This window comes from Cyphomyrmex costatus, unplaced genomic scaffold (genome assembly GCF_001594065.2).
Source record: "Cyphomyrmex costatus isolate MS0001 unplaced genomic scaffold, Ccosl1.0 scaffold2, whole genome shotgun sequence".
NCBI lineage: Eukaryota > Metazoa > Arthropoda > Insecta > Hymenoptera > Formicidae > Cyphomyrmex > Cyphomyrmex costatus.
In genome coordinates, this window is record NW_017276038.1 from 1,041,899 (window position 1) to 1,060,327 (window position 18,429).

General features: G+C 31.3%; 2 protein-coding genes across 2 annotated transcripts; both read right to left on the bottom strand.

Annotated features, from left to right (window-relative positions):
- Positions 1-273: 273 nt before the first annotated feature.
- LOC108773219 (troponin C-like) lies at positions 274-1,875 on the bottom strand. Its single transcript, XM_018538958.1, has 5 exons — positions 1,771-1,875; positions 1,564-1,597; positions 1,233-1,376; positions 685-939; positions 274-601 (listed from the first exon to the last, which is right to left on the bottom strand). The coding sequence occupies exons 1-5, from the start codon at positions 1,771-1,773 to the stop codon at positions 576-578; spliced, it is 462 nt and encodes a 153-aa protein (XP_018394460.1). The 5' UTR covers positions 1,774-1,875; the 3' UTR covers positions 274-575.
- A 9,076-nt stretch (positions 1,876-10,951) lies between these two features.
- LOC108773194 (leucine-rich repeat-containing protein 15) lies at positions 10,952-17,690 on the bottom strand. Its single transcript, XM_018538924.1, has 7 exons — positions 17,330-17,690; positions 14,787-15,009; positions 14,412-14,551; positions 13,992-14,144; positions 12,190-12,370; positions 11,936-12,075; positions 10,952-11,251 (listed from the first exon to the last, which is right to left on the bottom strand). Exons 1-7 carry the CDS (start codon positions 17,688-17,690, stop codon positions 10,983-10,985), a joined length of 1,467 nt encoding a protein of 488 aa, XP_018394426.1. The 3' UTR covers positions 10,952-10,982.
- Positions 17,691-18,429: the final 739 nt, after the last annotated feature.

Below are 18,429 nucleotides of genomic sequence, written 5' to 3' on the forward strand. Positions count from 1 at the left end.
ATCTTAACAAATTAATTTACGAAAAAAACGGTTATGGTTGCCACGATCAAAGGTTGCCCATCAATACATTTTTTTTTATAAGAACTACAATACGATCGTGATGTCATATTTTATAGCTGTTAAAATATATCTATTTTATGATTATTACCGAGATTATCACCAACCAAATGTATTAATGGACGAAAATTATTATTATTTCTGATTGTGGTAACCGTAACAATTTTTGTCCGTAACTTTATGAATTTAAAAATACTAGTAATTGTCACTATTATACTTAAAATATATTATTTCAGAGATTCCAATTAAAATTTCTCTCGTTATACACACATTTGCTATATGAGCATTCTATTAGAATTCTTTATAATTCATTTTTGAGCATCTCTTATGGAAACTCCTAGCTCACATATTTGATAAAAATAATTATGGCCTTTTCTCATGTATAATAAACGAGCGAATTTATAGTCTGCCAGCTTCGACTTCGAAGAGATTTCGGCTTCTCTGTTTGTACAGGCACACTCGTTGTTCGATACGTGGGCGATCGACACGGTGCATTCGCTCAGTGCCAAAGTCATAATTTATCCTGTCATGACCTCCATGAATTCTGTAACATGAACGCCGGGCTAGTCAGGTATGTATAAACGAAGACAGAGTGGATTAACACCTGCGCATCACGTAAGATCTCACCATCGTAATCAAGCGTGCCAGATCCGTCAGTGTCCACCTCCTCTATGATCATGTCAAGCTCCTCCGGAGATAATGCGTCATCCAATTCATGTAGGATGTCTCTAAACACTTCAGTAGTAATATAACCATTACCTTCCTTATCGTACAATCGGAATGCTTCTCGTAACTCCTGCTGTATGGCTTCCGTATCAGTGTCTTCTTCAAGAAAACGTGATGCTAACTGGCAAAACTCTTCGAATTTTAACTCACCAGTTCCTATAAATGAAAATTAGTTCGATATCTATTATTAGCCTCTGTTATGTTTTAATACTTTGTTATTTTTCAAATCTATTGTATATTTGAAAATTAATTTTTTGTGAAACTCTTTGGGTCTTTGGTAATAAATAACTTCTGAACATGTTCTAAATATAATACGAAACTCAATAACTTTAGGTTAAAGTTTTATTTGATAATTTAGTTGGAGTAAATAGGAAATATTATTGTTTAAAAGGATAATTGGAGCGTGCGATTTCTTCTTCAATCAACTTTTGTATATCAGTAATATTTACCCCATGTATCAATCTCCGCAATAATTTCCGTGAGCTGTTCTGCTGGAACTTCGTGACCAAGCATGCCTAGAATTGTGCCTACCATGCTAGTGCTGATAGCACCTTTTTTATCATGATCAAACGCGTCGAATGCCATTTTTAAATCTATATTAAAAAGAAATTCTGTTTAATTTTTATATGCTAAACATAGGTATATCAAAATTGTTTGTAATAAGGCTCAATAAGTTTAAAAAAAAAATAGGTATATCAATTATAATCACTAATTACAATTTTAAATTAGTCACATTGATAACGAAAATAATGGTGCTTTAATACACTCAAAGTTACTTACGAGACAGTTGATCTTTACTAAGCTGAATTTCTTCCTATAACGGAAAGAATTAATATTATTAATAACGTAATTCAATAATTAGTAAGTTTAATTAGCTCATATTTATTAAAACATGTAAAACATTAAGTGAAGAATTCCGCGATTAGTACTACGTGATTAATTTAGACATTTTGTAGGTGTTCGCTGATAAATTTACACTTAAATTACCATATTGTTAAAATTCACTTTTCTGAAGAAACTGTTGAATTAATCACAAAATCGAATGACGAATGCGAACAGGTTCCTTTCAAAAGCTAACTTACTCTACCGACGAAAAAGTTCTACTGAGCCGTAGTAAACTAATTAGCAGCGCAATACTATAGATACTCAACCACAATCGGTGTTAATAGATCAATCATGTATCGAATCGAACTCGCTATAAAAAGACCTTTATTTAGGACACCTTCACGGCTGTTTCTTCACGAAACAATTAACGTGTTGAAGCAACTGCAAATAAACACTCGGAATAATGTTACTGTTAAATAAAATTTTATTTAAAGTGTGTAAATACATATGATATAGAATCAGATATTTTATCCCTTCTTAGAAAATTGTCGAAAATTGTCGATAAATCTGTAGAAATTATGAATAATTGGCGTATTTTTTATTTCTCTCTTTTTGATATAATTTACAATATTTTTTTAAGATTTAAAAGACTTGAAATCTATGTAACGTAAGAATTAAATTTTAAATTTAAATATATTATTTTTATTAATATATTTATTATTTTATTATATTATTAAAGCATGAAAATATTTAATTTTCTTTTAAATATATACAATTAATATTTGTTACTTTTGACTTGTGTAGAGATGACATAACTTAGAGAGGAATTTGTAAAATATCTTTGATCGTAGATGTTATCTTTGTATGACGTAGATAATAGTTATAGCAAATCGGTTCCCCCGCACCTACATAGTGAACTATTCGCGAACATGAAAGCAGTTATACATTGCACCGTATCGAATATATAGTGGTTTGGCATTGCATCCTTTTAGAGAATTGTAGTGGATTACTGACAGCTCATACGTGAAAAAATCATCTGGCAACTACCTTTAACCTCGATATATGTACGTTAATTTCTAGCAGCCAATCAGATAAATCTTTGACGTTAAATCGAACTACTGATCTAACAGCTAAAAATAATTTTAGGATATCGCTTCATTATCATAATAAACGACTCATTGCAGAACACTAACTTTAGGATAGTTAAAAGCGTATGCTTCCATCGATCATTTTGATTTTATCAGTTTATAAACGTTATATGCGTATTTGTATGGAATTTTCTAAATAAATTTCTTAATCTTTTTTACATTTTATTTTTTACATTGAAAAATATTGTTTTCCTTAAGAATTTAAACTTGTCAAATTTATGAAAAATAAAAATAATTGAAGAAATTATATAAACTCATATCTATATATATAGTATTAAAATTAAAATATTTAAAAAAAGTAAACAGTTTGGTTACTAACAAGAGAATATAATATTCTGAATACAAGAAGAATAGTTTTACAAAGCATATTTCCACATAATTGTACTATTATTAAAGAATATATTTTAAATATATATATTTTAGAAATATACGTAAACATATATTATTATACTTTAACAATAAAATTATAGAAAACATTTTGAATCAGAATATTCATATATATATGTAAATAAATTTCTTTTAAATCAATCATTGATTATATATTGTACTTTTAAAATGAAATTAATATTTCATAATAATTCTATTAAAATTCATAATAATTCTTATACATTTTATAAGCAGTACCTACAGAACATTGTTTTAAAAATGTTTTCATCTTATTAATTTATATTTATTTTTCTTAATTCTTTTTACAATCACACAATACCGTAACTTATCATAAGCTTTCTCAGAACTTGACATTGACTTTGGGCTGCCAGCCAAATTTAGCTTAGCTCAAAGTGAACCAAAATTCCGAACATATTCATTAGCTAACCTCATGCAAGTATGCATACAGCCTTTGAAATACAAATCTATATTGCAAAAGATATATAAGCTTGTTAAGATATATAATCAAAAATAATATATAATATTTATCTTTCTTTTTAATGTTATATTTTTTTATTTGCAATAAATTCTTTCAAAATAATTTTTCGTAATATAAAATAATTTTTGTAGTACAAAATTTAGAATAAAATTTTAATTTGAGAGTCAAATAAATAATTTATATAACGCTTCGTTAAATTGTCATAATTATTCTCGTTCAAGTCTGTTACCGATGATAATTGTATATGATATCATGTAGCGGAAGCGGCGTTAAGGGCATTGGTCCAACTTCCTGGTTCGTATTGAAGGCTTTTTTTTAGCTTCCATGAATTCAATTGTGATAATATCGATTTGATGCCAAAAATATAACTCTTATCACTCTAAACGCTCCATGACTAACTCTCGCGAGTTACGCGAGTTAGGTGATATAGCAAATGTATTTCTGTGTATTTATCTTCCTTCAAGCTTTACGAGATTCTAGGTATCATGTTCTGCTTTGTGAACTTAGTGGTGTCACTTGAAAGTCCTTTCAACAGCATCGTAGCTGGACTTCTATGACTCATGATCACGATTCGCTTACTTCCTCTCAGCATTACTAGATAACGTCGCATCCTCACAAACATGAGAGCGGCGCTCATGAAATGCTAATATTAGGGAACTATGAATATACGATGATAATTACGCTCTTGTTGTTGGTCAGTCAGAATTTTGATTTAAATGGCGTTATAGTTACGCTCAAACAAATTAACAACGAGACGCTGACATTGCTCAACAAACAAATTGTGTAACTCGTTGTTGGCTGCAGATCATGGACAAAGGAGTCCCTGATTTTACTAACATATCACGATTTTTATCTAGATTAGTTATACATTGTTGACGAGCTAGATTAAAAATACGTATAAATCCGATAAAATAATTGGAATATTATTTTCGACTTTTTTTGCTGTCACTTTTTCAGAATCAAATTAATTCGAGCATATATAAAATACTTAATAATTTTGTATATCATTTTTATTCAGTATTCAGTGATTTTTGGGTCACTTTGGTGATTTCTGCGTCACTTGCTCTATTATTTTATATTCGTTACCATTACCGTTATAGACAGAAAAAGGTAACAACTGTTACTATAAAAAGTGACAAAAATAATAACAGCGTTACAAGTAACAATTGCTAAATTTACAATTTAAATTATTTCTTTGAACTCTTAATTAAAATTTCTAAAGCAGTATTGAGAAATTTGGAGTACGTTTTTTTCAAAGCAAAATCGCGAAACATTTCTTTGACGTTTTTTTTATAATATATATATATATATATATATATATATATATATATAAAATATATATTATAAACTCTGTTATTATAATGCTATTCTACCGTCACATCCCAGAATATTCTGCGGCATCAAATCTAGAATCTGTTTTCGACATTGATTAATGCTATCTCATGCACTTGTCGATACGTTGCTCGTATTGATTATCGATGCAACATATGTCACTAAAGGTGAACTTGGATAAATTATAGCGCACGTTCCAATTAAATCACATAATGCACATATGTAAAAATATCCATGTTTTAACTCTGTATATTGAAACATCTATATTTTTATATTTCATATATGACAGTCTGTTAAATGAAGAGAATTCGATGAATAAGGGTGAAAGATAAAACCGAATAAAAGTAACAAATGGAAAAGAGATGTTTCTGCTTATATCATTTTTATTCATTTGAAAGTTTCACATATACACGTAATCATTAACGACATAATAAACAATGACATATAGACATTAGAACTTGAATAGCGAGTCGCGAGTCGATAAGGGAGAAATGTCTCATAATACATACATATCACGTAATAATTATCATATAATGACCATATATATTTAACATTATAGACAGACGATATACAGACAAAGTTTGTGTACGTGAGTGTCATACAGTAATTTAATCATATATGTAACATCGATATAACATTAGGCGTAATTTAGTCTCGTGTGTGCGTGTGTGTGTGTGTGTGTGTGTGCGTATTTGTACGTGTGTGTATTTGTTAGGTATGCGTGTACAAGTATACGTATCTCTGCCTAAGAGTGTTTACGCGGAAAGACGTAGACGTGTGTACATTGATTCAAGAACTCTATAATCTTCTTCTATATATCTATTCCACATGTACTTTAATCTTATATAGATATGTCAGAATTACGCGTTCTTTATCTATATAGAAGACAGTGAAGAAAAGGAGATGAAATGCTCGTAGGAGCAGGTAAAACTAACGTGTTATGTTTCGTCTATGTAAGTAGCGTCTGTAATACGTGTTTATCCCGTGTGTGTATGTGTGTGTGTGTGTGTGTGTGTGTGTTAACACAGATACGAGGTTTCTGGAGTCGTGCGAAGAAGCAACGTGTGAGCGAGCACCGAGATTACAAAGATACATCCTTCGATCAATAGTTAAGCTCCGTTTATCGTTCTTACGCGAGGGGGCGTCCAGTGTAGGATAATTTCGTTTACACGTTCCGCTGACGCACGCATATGCGTATATGTATGTATAAGATATATGTTAATATCATCGTGCTTGCGCACGTACGTGTTTGCGCGTCTTCAGGGTATCACGCGCTGTTAAATGAAGTAAGTATGGCAGGCCGATCGCCCGTCGGGCGTGCCGGCAACGATCCGACCACATTGTAAGACGCTGTACAAAAATATCCGCTTATAATAATTAGTAATAATAAACGGCGCGCCCGACGAGTCTAGCGACGGCTCCCACCGATATGTCTTGATATGGTTCTACGGGCTTAATGTAGTGTCTAGCGTTCTGTAATCCCTTCGGCTGCTGCGGTCGCTGATAAGTACTTTTGTTTGTTGTACATTACCTGCGAAATGTTAGAAGTTTGGAAACAATTCCATTTTATTCAATTAATATTCAAGTAGAAGTATAGAGGGTGTAAACAATTCTGTATGCATTATGCGCATACAGCACCTTTTCATGTACACTATTAGAGAGTCTTAACAGCGTATGCCGCAATAACAAACAGCAGAAAAGATTAAAGCCGCGCACACTCCCGTTTTCTCTTCCGTTTCTAAAACTTATCTATAAAGATATGTCCTAACGTCCGAGACGGAAGTTCTTAAAGTAAATTTTCCCGTGTACAACCAAATAAATAATTCAGATTTGAAAAACTTTTGCTTCGACTTTGTTCTTTTTTTATAAGTTAGATAGTAAAAAATAAAATTTAGAAATAGAAGAAATAAATAGATTTAGAAGTAAGATGTAGAATAATGTGAAAGATTGTCAGGAAAATTATTGAAACACGAAATGCATAAAATGATTTAAAATAGCTCTTTTTGTTACATTTTTCGAACGCATTTTTTCATAATAGCAAAGTATATATTCCGAACTTCTGACTCAGACAATTATCCTACTTCGCTAATTTTACTTTCATATCTATCAACTTTTTTATAACTTATTGCCATTCACACATTGCCGTTTTTTCTTCTTTATAACTGTATATAAATTTTAAGATTATTGCAAGTATACACTTATGAAATTATTCGCATGTAATTATAAAAAGGAGAAAATTAGTAAACACACGTTAACGTTAGATATGCCTCGTACGAATCCTAAGCTAAATGTAGGGCCTGCAGAGGATCGCATTCGGCGTATCGATAATTTTTATATTATCCAAATATCAAAATTAAATTTAACATAACAGTTCTAAATATATTTTTCATTTTTAGATTTTATACCAAAATAAAAATTGCATAACTGATAATAAAACACAGTATAACAAAATTAAAATGATGAAGATGGACTTTTTCCGGATATAAATGGAAATTAATTTCAGAACGCCAATATGTGCCCGGCAGTTTTATACTATTATAAATATAACTTCTTAGAAAAAAACATTTAGTGCATATAAGTATATATTTATAAGAGATATAGGTATATAATATATATCTTTTATAATCGTAAAATAATGCATAATAATATATATATTATATGTTATAACGTATATATATATGTATATGTTAACAAATAAATTCTCTTAATCTCGTACATTTACGATATGTATACGATCTTTAGTCGTTATAGCTTTGTCAAGCTTTAAATCGACTTAGTTAATTAGTTTATCTTACAAGTAAATCTGGGCGTATAAATGATATGTGTTCGTGTGTATGTGGTATCGTCGCTCATCCCTGCCTATGCATTCGAAAGAGAAGATTTTAGCTCAGGAATTAGACCTTGCACTATTTTAATAAAATGATTTTTTTCAGAACATAAATACAACAATCTTATTTTATCAACCAAAAGCCATTATGAATAAAATTTGCGCATAAATAAAACAAATGTAAAGATTTATTTATTCATCGTCAAATTTAACAGTTTACGTTTATTTTTAAATTAAGTCAAATTTTTGGCAATCATAAAACGATTACTCTATTTCTGTTTCGAGTTAAAAATTAAAATAAAATATTTTAATATTTGTGATTTTGGATAATGGCTTAAAAATTATTTTGCTTAATTATTCTGTAAATTTTCCTTACTAGAAGGTATTTACCTACTAAATTAGGTAAAAGATTCTAATATTTTATATATGGAAAGTATTGGTGATATGAAATTGTTGCAATTATATCATGTTTTATATACTTGAGAATTGAAATGTGTAACCCAAAGAATTGAGATATTCTCTAAAGTGCTTAGCTTTAAAATTCGCTTTCGAAAAGCTTGGCTTGACGCGCCATATAACGCATACCGGTGACCTTAATAATCTGCCATGCGCGGTGTATGCGCCTTATAATAATGCTTTAGGCTTAATTCTATCTTATATTCATACGTATCGAATAGTAAAACACATGTTACTTTCTGTATCAGTACTGTAATCAGTACTACGTCCTGTGAACTATGTTTTTTTATACGATCGATCTCCCGTACGATGCCTCGCTGAGAAACGCATTCGTCGCTGAATATATATCCTTGAATACATTTACCGAACGTTTTTCAAAACGAAGTACACGAAATATATTTTTGTATGCCACGATCTTCCGTTTGTGAACGTAAATTATTGTTATCAGAAGAAAAATATTGTAATTACAATGAACAGACGTGCTGCTACAGTTGTTTGTGTCTCGTGATCATCACGAACACGTGCATCGCATGCGTCCTTCTGCAAGATGGTGCAATCTCAGTGCACACGTGAGCTGTCGCGGCAGCGAAGTAACCGAGTCGTAAAGCGAACGCAACGAGGCGTTTGAACAACGCGTTTGTACTCTGCCGACTTTGACAAGTGTCGGTTTCCTGTTGAGAATATCGTTGGGAGTATTACGTGTCATCAGCACAGTCGTTATCTCATTTCGCGCAGTCGGGTCTTTGCAAATCAAGTTAAGTATCGCAGCGATCTCAAGATGTTAGCGACTACCGCACACGAGGACATTCTAGCAGAAAAGTTGATAAAAGATGAATGTCATAAACATTATTTTCTTTTAATCTCATCCGGATTCAATCGATCCATTTTATTCTTCAATTAGGGTATCTTAATTATTAAGAACCTTTTATAATGAATAAGATAGGAAGATTGGAATAACCTACTTTATGTTGAACATAAAGTATCCGTTTGAATAATTTCTGTAAATTTCTAAGATCTGGGAATGATTTTAAATAAGTAAAAATAATATTCAATGGCGTTAAAATCTTGGAAGATTGTGGCGTACAAAAAATACAAGCATACGGAGGATGTCGACTGTTCGTAGCATTGTGTTCAACAGGAACGCATTGATATGTATATAACGAGTGATCCGGAATCTGATTTCCGGTCACTCGGATCTGCTAGCGAGTATACTATGCCTCGCGTTGCGAGCTTAACCATGAAGTAATTGGCAACGATGCTGATATGTAACGTTCTGGTGAAGAATACTCGTACTCTTTCGAGCGAGAATTCTACGGTCCACTGGTCGATCAACGTTTATTTCTAGCAGTCACTCAGATTCTGTACCATCGAATCACTATACGTGATGCCTGGCTGCTTAATAAGAATTAACGATATGAATTCTATTAAAAGCTTTTATTCAGTGTAGAAGTCTTTTCAAATTATAGTAAGCAGAGAGCATGAAGTCGCGGATTCATTTAATGTAGCTTCCTTTGTTGTTTGTAATTCGATTGTAAGCATCTGAGAGTTCTATAAATGACAATGAAATTACTAGAAATTAATCCATCATTGAACAGCAAATACATCTACGTATACTGTTTATTATTAATGTCTAGTGATTCTGCAATATCTGTGATCATCATTTCAACATTCGCGGGAATTGCTCATGATATTTACTGCGATCTAAACTTCATGATATTTACCGCAACGATTAACTTTTTAACACGATCATTGTACTTTCGCGAATTGTATTTCACGGGCTTGATCAAACGCGGCGAATAAATCGGACTTACAGCGTACACTGAAGCTATCACGAAAATAAATTGAGTCATATTACAATATCAAGTAGGTAATTTAGAAATGGCACTAAAAGGAAATGCATTTAATCGATTTGATTAAAATGTAAATATTTCGGTAAGCATTCTTGCAAGCAACGAATAGATTGTCGTCCACGCACTAAACCGAAGAGTCATTTGGATGATTGAACTGAAAAAGAAAATATCATGAAGAAACGCCCGGTGAGATATCCGGAAGTTTAAAGTACTCAGTTCTAAAAAGATCGATTGTCGCGGTTACCAAACGCTACATGATTGTCCACGCGCGATCGCATCGCATGGACGCGTGTCTGCACAGAAAAGCAACCATCACTATGCGCATAATATACCTCTCCGCACACGTGACACATGTCCTCGTATGCCTCCTGGGAAATAAGAAGCGGCTTCTCAAAGTGCAAAAGGAATCAATCAATTCCTACCCGCTGCTCTGAAACGTAGTAATCCGTTTGAATAATGCCAGATGCTTCCTTCGTCAGCCGGGGTTCAAATCTTGTTATGATTTGGCCGATCGTGACAAACGGACGTGATAATATACCGACTTTTCGTGTCGCAATTCCCTTGCACCATTATCATAAGAAACTGCGTCTACCATAAATATGTTAAATTATCGCGATAATATGTGATAAAGTAGCATTTTCCAATTTCTACAGAAGGATGGCTATCGTGGAATCGTGACACGTCTCCGCTTTCGCGTCACGATTACCTCGAAAGGCAAGGAATCCTTCTTCTTTACAGAAGTAAATAATGAAATCGAAAATTCTTGGTCTACACAGAAATTATAATAACAGCTTAATAAAGAGACGAAAAATATCAATATAATTATTAATAATTCCGTTGAGACATCGAAACGAAAAGTCGGCCGTCTGTCATCGCGCCGCCGCATTTTTGAGAGATTAAAGTAGAACAACAGTAAGAATAATCAATGGTAGTGTCTTGTCCACATACAATCCGTGCCCAGCAGCTGATGACGAGAATTTGCCGGCGTTCTTGCCCGCGCAGCCCATTCTTGTAAGTGGAATGCTCTGCACAGAGTATTCACGATGTTCCGAAATCATCGTACAGATTGTTCGTTTCTTTGACATCATCTCGTCATCCTTGTTGCGCAGATTTGCGAGCCACACGGAGTACCATCGTAGCTCGCAGTCGCAAATCAAAGGATTATCTACACGAGAGAAAAATGGAGTGGAAGAGAGATGAAATTAATAAAATCGCACGATAATGGATCGGGCTTCTACTGAAATGTACTCTGATTAATTTTTGCTAAAAGTATAGCTTTGACGTACACAATGTTATTCATAATTCAATGATTATTCTCAGTATGTGATAATTTTCCGGTCCTTTTCTGAGTCACGATAATGTCAAAATGATGTACAAATTGTTAAAACATGACTTTTAATAATCATTTTGGTAATTATTTGATATCAATTTTAATTTTTAATAATTAATTATATGATATTTTGACGTTATTTTGATATTACGATGACTTTTTCTTAGGTACCTACATACAATGAATCTTATTCAGTTTCAGATTAATTTTTATCTATATGCTTTTAAAAGTATGTACAAAAATTATCAAATGATTCTTACATATACTTAAAATCTCTAGAAAGTATTTGTAAAATTGTGTATTAAAAAAAAAATACACAGAACACAAATGACTCAATTGTTTGTATTAAAAAGGCTACTATTTAATAAGATATAAATAAAAAAAATATTTATGGCTTTTAAAATATATTTCATTCGTTTAAACATTAGAAATTTAATTTAGGTAAAAGGAATTAAAATTATCGTATATTTTTGAAAAAAAAAAGTAATATAAATGTTAAATAAAAAGAAGGTTTTTTACCAGTTATATCAATGTGACGTAAAGTATCAACGATGTTCTCCGTAACTTCTTCTGGGACATGTGTGAGCCTGTTATTTTGCAAATTTAAAGTTTCTAGCGAATTGAGATTTTCAAATACCAGAGGCGGAAGTATTTTAATCCTGAAAAATTTACGTGAGGCTATAATTTATTTTGGACATATATTAGAAAAATTGAAATATTTTCCAATCTCTAAATTTCTCAGTTGCATTACTTAAAGAAAGAAAGAACATTACATATTTTTCTGCAGATTAAGGAAAGTGATGGAATCTCCATAGCCCGTGAAAGCGTCCTCCGGAAGTACAGTGATGTTATTTGATCGCAAATCAAGGTGACGTAAGCGATGCAAACGTCGCAGAGCGTCACTCGGTACCAAATGCAAATTGTTATCTCCCAGTCGTAAATATTGTAGATTTTCTAAAATAAAAATTACAGAAAGAACGTATTAAAAATTTTAATATGTGTGTGTGTGTGTATATATATATATATATATATATAGTGTGTGTGTGTGTGTGTGTGTGTGTGTGTATCAATATTTTAAAGGTATAAAAATGAGGCCAACATTGCAATTGGTCGACAAAAAAAATCATTACAGATATATTTGGCTACACTTTTCTATCGTAGTTTTTCGCGTTGAATCCAAATCCGGAAAATTTATGCATCACAAATGAAAAGAAGTTCGATTTTATCGACTAGTATAATTTAAAAATTCGTTAAATTTTCACATTCACTAACTTTTTTGTAAAGAAGTATATGAATTTTTTTATACAAATAACATAATTAAAACAGTTATACGCAAACGTTGTATATGAAATAGATATAGTAGAAAAAGTGACAGTAATCTAGCGTGCAGTAGGTAGCTTCGTTACGTGGACAGCATCAATAATAGCTCTCAAGAATTACGATACGCTCAAATGAACTTCTTTCGATAAATTGCAACTAGTTATAATTAAATCAAGCTACTCGTAGTGAATAAACACTGGATCGGAAGAATTTACGCAAGCATGAATCAAATATTTCGTTCGAAAGCTTTAATTGGATTCTTCAACATTGATGAAAATAATACATAATTAAAACGTTTTGAACGAATACAAACTTTTAGTAAGAAATATTAATTGAATATTGGCACCACATAAATAAAAGAAGATATTAAGATGTGTAAGGATAGTTTTGCACAAGAAGAATATATATTTTAGCAATATGTATAAATTAATAAAATTAATGTACTTCATAAAAAACCTTTTTTTTTATGGTTTATGAAGTTATATTCAGACAAGATATTACGGAAATATTTCTTCATCCACTACATTTCATTAATATTTATTTTTATTAATATTTATTTGTAACGACATTTTCTCATATCTGATTAAATTCCGATTTGTCTTTTGATTGGAAAGCTAACTGTGGTGCTTGACTGACTTGTCGATTGAATTGTTATACGTTTACACAACGTTTTGCCGAAATATTATCTTGATAGTCGAGCTCGTGTTCATAGTAGGTATACAACGAGATGAAAGGTAGTTTGTAAAGTGTCGTTCGCTCGTTTATATCCGCGTTCCCAAAGGGAACCGATTGCATCGCCGACAAGCAGTTGTAGTATGCGGTAAATTTAAATGCTAAGCAGTTGTGTCGTTCGCTACAATAAATAAAGTAGGACGTGATCTGCAGAGACTGCAGAAATTTTATAGTAAACTGAACACGAGATTACAAATTCATATACCGATTATATCGGCTATATCAATATTAAAATGATTTATTGATACAAGTTTAAATTATTACAAGCACATATAGAAGTATAAATAAATATATATATATATATATATAAGTTTAAACTATTCTTTAAATTGTTAAAAAGAGATAGATTGACACGCAAGTATTAATGAACTCTTTCTACATTATTAATAAAATTTTTTATAACAGTAGTACAGAATGATATTAATATTAAGCGTACTATAATTTTAACGTAAGTTCTGTGCTCGTATATCCGTAACTAATAAGTTGAACACAGCTATAGAGAGTAAAGTGTAACTATACTTACCCTCAAGACCGATGAACGCATTGGGATCCACGTGAGTAATCTGATTTCCGTCAAGTTCCAAAGAGTTTAATTGCGTCAAATGGGAGAATACACGCGCTGGGACCTCACGAAGGTGATTGTGCGCCAATCCTAATGAATCGAGCGCTTTCAATCCTAAAAGGTTAAAACGTTTTATCGATGAGCCCATTTCATTTAATTGTATGAAATGTTCGTTACACGTTTATTTTATAAATGCGCTTTATTTATACGTAGATTGGATATATGTGTGTGTGCGCGCGCGCGAGCGCATGCGTGTGTGTGTAATAGATTAAAAAAGAAGTTGGTTTAATTAAAATTACAATTGTTCTACAAAATGGGATCAGCTAAAACTGGAATATTAAAAAAAGACACGTCTTGTATAAAATGAATTATTGATTTTACCTTCGAAGTCTCCCTCTTTTATACTGGATATTCGATTCTCTTGCATTTCTAATTTTTTCAACAATTCTAACGAAGATAAAGCTTGAGTTGGGATTCTCGTTAGCTCATTTCCGCCTAAGTTAAGTCTTTTGAGTCTTCGGCTAAAACAGAGCGAAATTTAAAATTATTAAAACAGGCTAGAATTTGAATTAATTTTTTTATTTGAAATTTGTATAAACAATATAGAGCGTCTGTAAGATTGCAAATTTAAGAAATGTTACCGTGTACATTGGCCAAACAAATACATTTTCAATCTTTTTAGGATTTTGAATAGAAAATCTTGTTCTCAGTTTTTATATTTACTTGAAATTTATAAAATTAGTAAAAGTGACTTACTTGTCGAGCCCTTTGAATGCATCTGCTTCTATATTAGTGAGCTTGTTCTCATAAAGAGTGAGAATTTCGAGTGTATCAAGACCTTCGAAGGCCCTACCATGAATGGCTGTGATTTTGTTACGATTTAAATTCAAAATCAAGAGATGGTGAAGGTCTTTTAACGCGTGAGATGGAACGCTACTCATCGAATTTTGGGAGAGATCCAGCTGTGTCAACCCGGTTCCTGTAAGAAGAAACATATTTGCTTTTGTATTTGCATTTGCGCAAACGCTCATATAAACTTTGTATAATTGAAATTTGTAACATACTTTTTTCTAGAATTTTTCGATCCGCGAAAAAAAAGTTAATATATTCTAAATAAAAGTCTTATAAGTTCTTTATAAAGATTTCATCAAAATTCATGTAAAGAATTTTAGTCTTTATATAACCTTATAAATAAATGCATATTTGTATATATTTTTAATATAGTTTATATTATTAACTTATTTAAGTTTAATAATTGTTCTTATTAAATTTTATTAAAGTCCAATTTATATAATTTAATTAAATCTTAATAAGGTTTAAATAAGTTGAATTAATATATTTTAATATAGTCTTAACAAGTTTTAATAAGTTGAATTAATAACTTAATACGGATCATTATATGGTTCAAATTAAATCTATATAAGGTCTTAATAAAACCACATTTATTGGAATCGTTATTATAAATATTATATATATGTATATATTAAAATATTTTAATAAAATTGATATTTAATTATATTAAATCTATATATATATTTTTTTTTCGTGGGAAATATAATATAATTTCATATATTTATTTTATTTAAGAAAAATTGCTTTGTTAATTTAATAGTAACGTATTTAATAAAACCTAGTGAATAGAATTCATTATTTATAATCATGTTTTAAAGTGCAAATTTTAATGGGACACTATCTTAATTAATATTGAAAAGTCTAATTGTATATACATATAAAATTCTTTTAACGTTAGCTATGACATTTTTAATTTAAAAAATTCATTTTACTAAACGTATTATTATATATTTTAAAAAATTTTGAAGTTACCTATGTATATTATTTATATGTTATGTATATACACACGCATAAGAACGAGAATTATAAATTTGTTAAAATTATTTTTCGTTTGGTGAAATTGATATTTTGCAAAACGTAAATGACTTTACCCACTGACTAATAACACGAAGTTTGTGTGTGTGTATCCTTTCTATTTTATATATAATTAATTTGTTGTAAAAACACGTCGCGCGAGCGTAAAACCCAGTTGGAAAATAACATTTTCTATTATTTAATGTGCTTTCGACGTTGCGAGTTAATGCAACCGAGTGATGTCGCGTCGAGACGCCTTCGTAGTGTTGCATTCTCATTAAGGTTCCAGTACACGCGATGTGGTTATCTTCGCGTATCTAGAATACGGCAGGTGTAAAAAGAACGTATTTTCCAGTTCCTTACAGTAATTTATTCTGAATCTACGTGGTCGTAAAGGCGATGTGGTGATCAAACGAGTCCGGGATTTCGTAAGAGATTTAAAGGCGGGTTAAATTTGCAGTCGACTTTAACGTGAATCTTGCGTGACAGATTGAATGCTTTAACGTTGGCTTTAACACAAAAAAAAAACTGATTTGAAATCATCTCTAGAAGTTTTTTTGAAGAGAACATGTATTGTCTACGTCGTAAAAAAATATTATATGAAACGGAAGAATATTACATGGTACATGCGATAATTAAAAAGCTCTTTTCACAACTTCTTATTTCTTAATTGCGATAAGCTTTGAAGATTAAAACGTAATTGAATATCGTTGATATATTTATAGGCAATCTTAATTATACATATGTATTGATTAATCGAATTCTTTTTTAATTATTATTTTGGAAGAATCCTATAAATTTAAATATTTATGTATATATATATTAAGGTATGGGATGAAATTTTACGGTTTAGTTAATTACTGGTAAAATTGTCATAAAATGTAGTAATTATCTTAATATTAAATAATAAATTTTGTTTTAATGTTTTTATTTATTATAATATGTGTTGTTTGTGTTATAATATTTAGTTTATATTATATATTTATAATTATAATGAAAATGTTGCGTGTGATTAATAGTAGCATGTTTATGAGTAAATTTAACATCTTGTAACTACCCTTTCATTTTGTAATCCCTTTGTAAACTCAATATTCCGCAATCTATCATATGATTTTCGAGGACTATTTTTTGAAATATGTTTAATAAAAAAATGTTTTTTACATTTCTGTCAAATTTCACCAAATACTACAAATATTACTAGGTTATGCTAAAATAAAATAGAAATGGAAACACAAAGACAATATTTTTTTTGTAGAAATTTGAATTTCAAAAACTAATTTTATTATTGTGTCTATTTTGAATTTAATATTTCAGCGAAGTGTAAATTTCACAGATTTCATACATTTTCATTTTTTTTAAATAAAATTTCCTAGCTCTTTTTGCGTGCTTTATTGATATTTTCGTTTAACTTTGCTATAAGCGAACATACTCACCGATAGAACTAAGGGAAGATTCTTCAAGTACTGCCAAGCTACTATTGTGAATGGTGAGATGGCGTATATCAAGCCCGAGGAATACATATCCCTGCAACTTGGGCAGGTTATTGTGCCTAAGCCGAAGGTAGAATATCACGAGATTCGGCCTTCCCTTAAGCACGGCCATGGCCTTGGAGATGTGTGTCAGGTCGGTGATCTCGCACACAATGTCTAAGCCAGATTTCTTCACGGTGCAGTAACAGGGCGCGATCTCGCTATGAGACGGACAGACCAGTGACGTTTGCGCTAAGCTCGTCGCCAGAACGAGGCAAAGCAACCACACCAGCCTCCACACATCCGACAGAGCTCGCTCCCTCATTTTTCGTGCGACTCCACACTTCTCCCCTTGCGACTTTGTCACAATGGCCGACCCTCCCGTGCCTTACTTTCGGCCTCCGTGCCTATCCCCCTGGCGTTCACTCTCGCTTTCAGTCGGCCACACGCCTCTTTCCAATCTTCCCCTCGCGCCGTCTCCGTTTCTGTACCTGCAGCCTGCTACTTAGTCTCTGCTCTTCTATCCATTGTTCGTTCTGCCACGGTGTACCAGTACACCGAGTCTGCAAGTAAACGGCAGCACGATAAATCAAAGAGAGATAAGAAACATGATAAAACAATCAAAATAGGAATAAATTTTATATAAGCACATCGTAATCTTTCACAAACAATTTATATAAGTAATAAGACATACGTAATAAAAAATGTAATCTTTGCGAACAAGATTGATTTTAATTTTTAATTGCAATATTAATGAAATATTGTCAATCTATTTATTATTAATATCACATAATGTTGTTATTTTGGTATAGAAATAATAAATATATGTTGATTCACCAAGTTCTTTATTTAAACGTAATGTTTTTTTTACAAATTGTTTAAAATACTCATTGGTGTATACAGTTACAGAGATATCATGGAATAATAACATTGTTAAAGTAGTGAGACATTCCGTTCCCTTTAGTTTAATATTTATTCAATAACTGTGTAGTTTATGTAGAAATGGTAGATGGAAATTTACTAGAATTATTGCTAGCGCCGAAGAGCATATGTATTCTGGCACG

What these genes read in the sequence shown, in the direction of transcription:
- LOC108773219 (XM_018538958.1), bottom strand. An exon ending in TAGTAAAGATCAACTGTCTC is followed by an intron (nt 1,377 to 1,563) that starts GTAAGTAACTTT and finishes TTTTTAATATAG; the next exon opens with ATTTAAAAATGGCATTCGAC. An exon ending in TGGCACGCTTGATTACGATG is followed by an intron (nt 602 to 684) that starts GTGAGATCTTAC and finishes TTCATGTTACAG; the next exon opens with AATTCATGGAGGTCATGACA.
- LOC108773194 (XM_018538924.1), bottom strand. Translation starts at nt 17,690, where the DNA reads ATGAGGGAGCGAGCTCTGTCGGATGTGTGGAGGCTGGTGTGGTTGCTT. An exon ending in AAAAGAGGGAGACTTCGAAG is followed by an intron (nt 14,145 to 14,411) that starts GTAAAATCAATA and finishes TTAACCTTTTAG; the next exon opens with GATTGAAAGCGCTCGATTCA. An exon ending in CTTAATCTGCAGAAAAATAT is followed by an intron (nt 12,076 to 12,189) that starts GTAATGTTCTTT and finishes TAAATTTTTCAG; the next exon opens with GATTAAAATACTTCCGCCTC.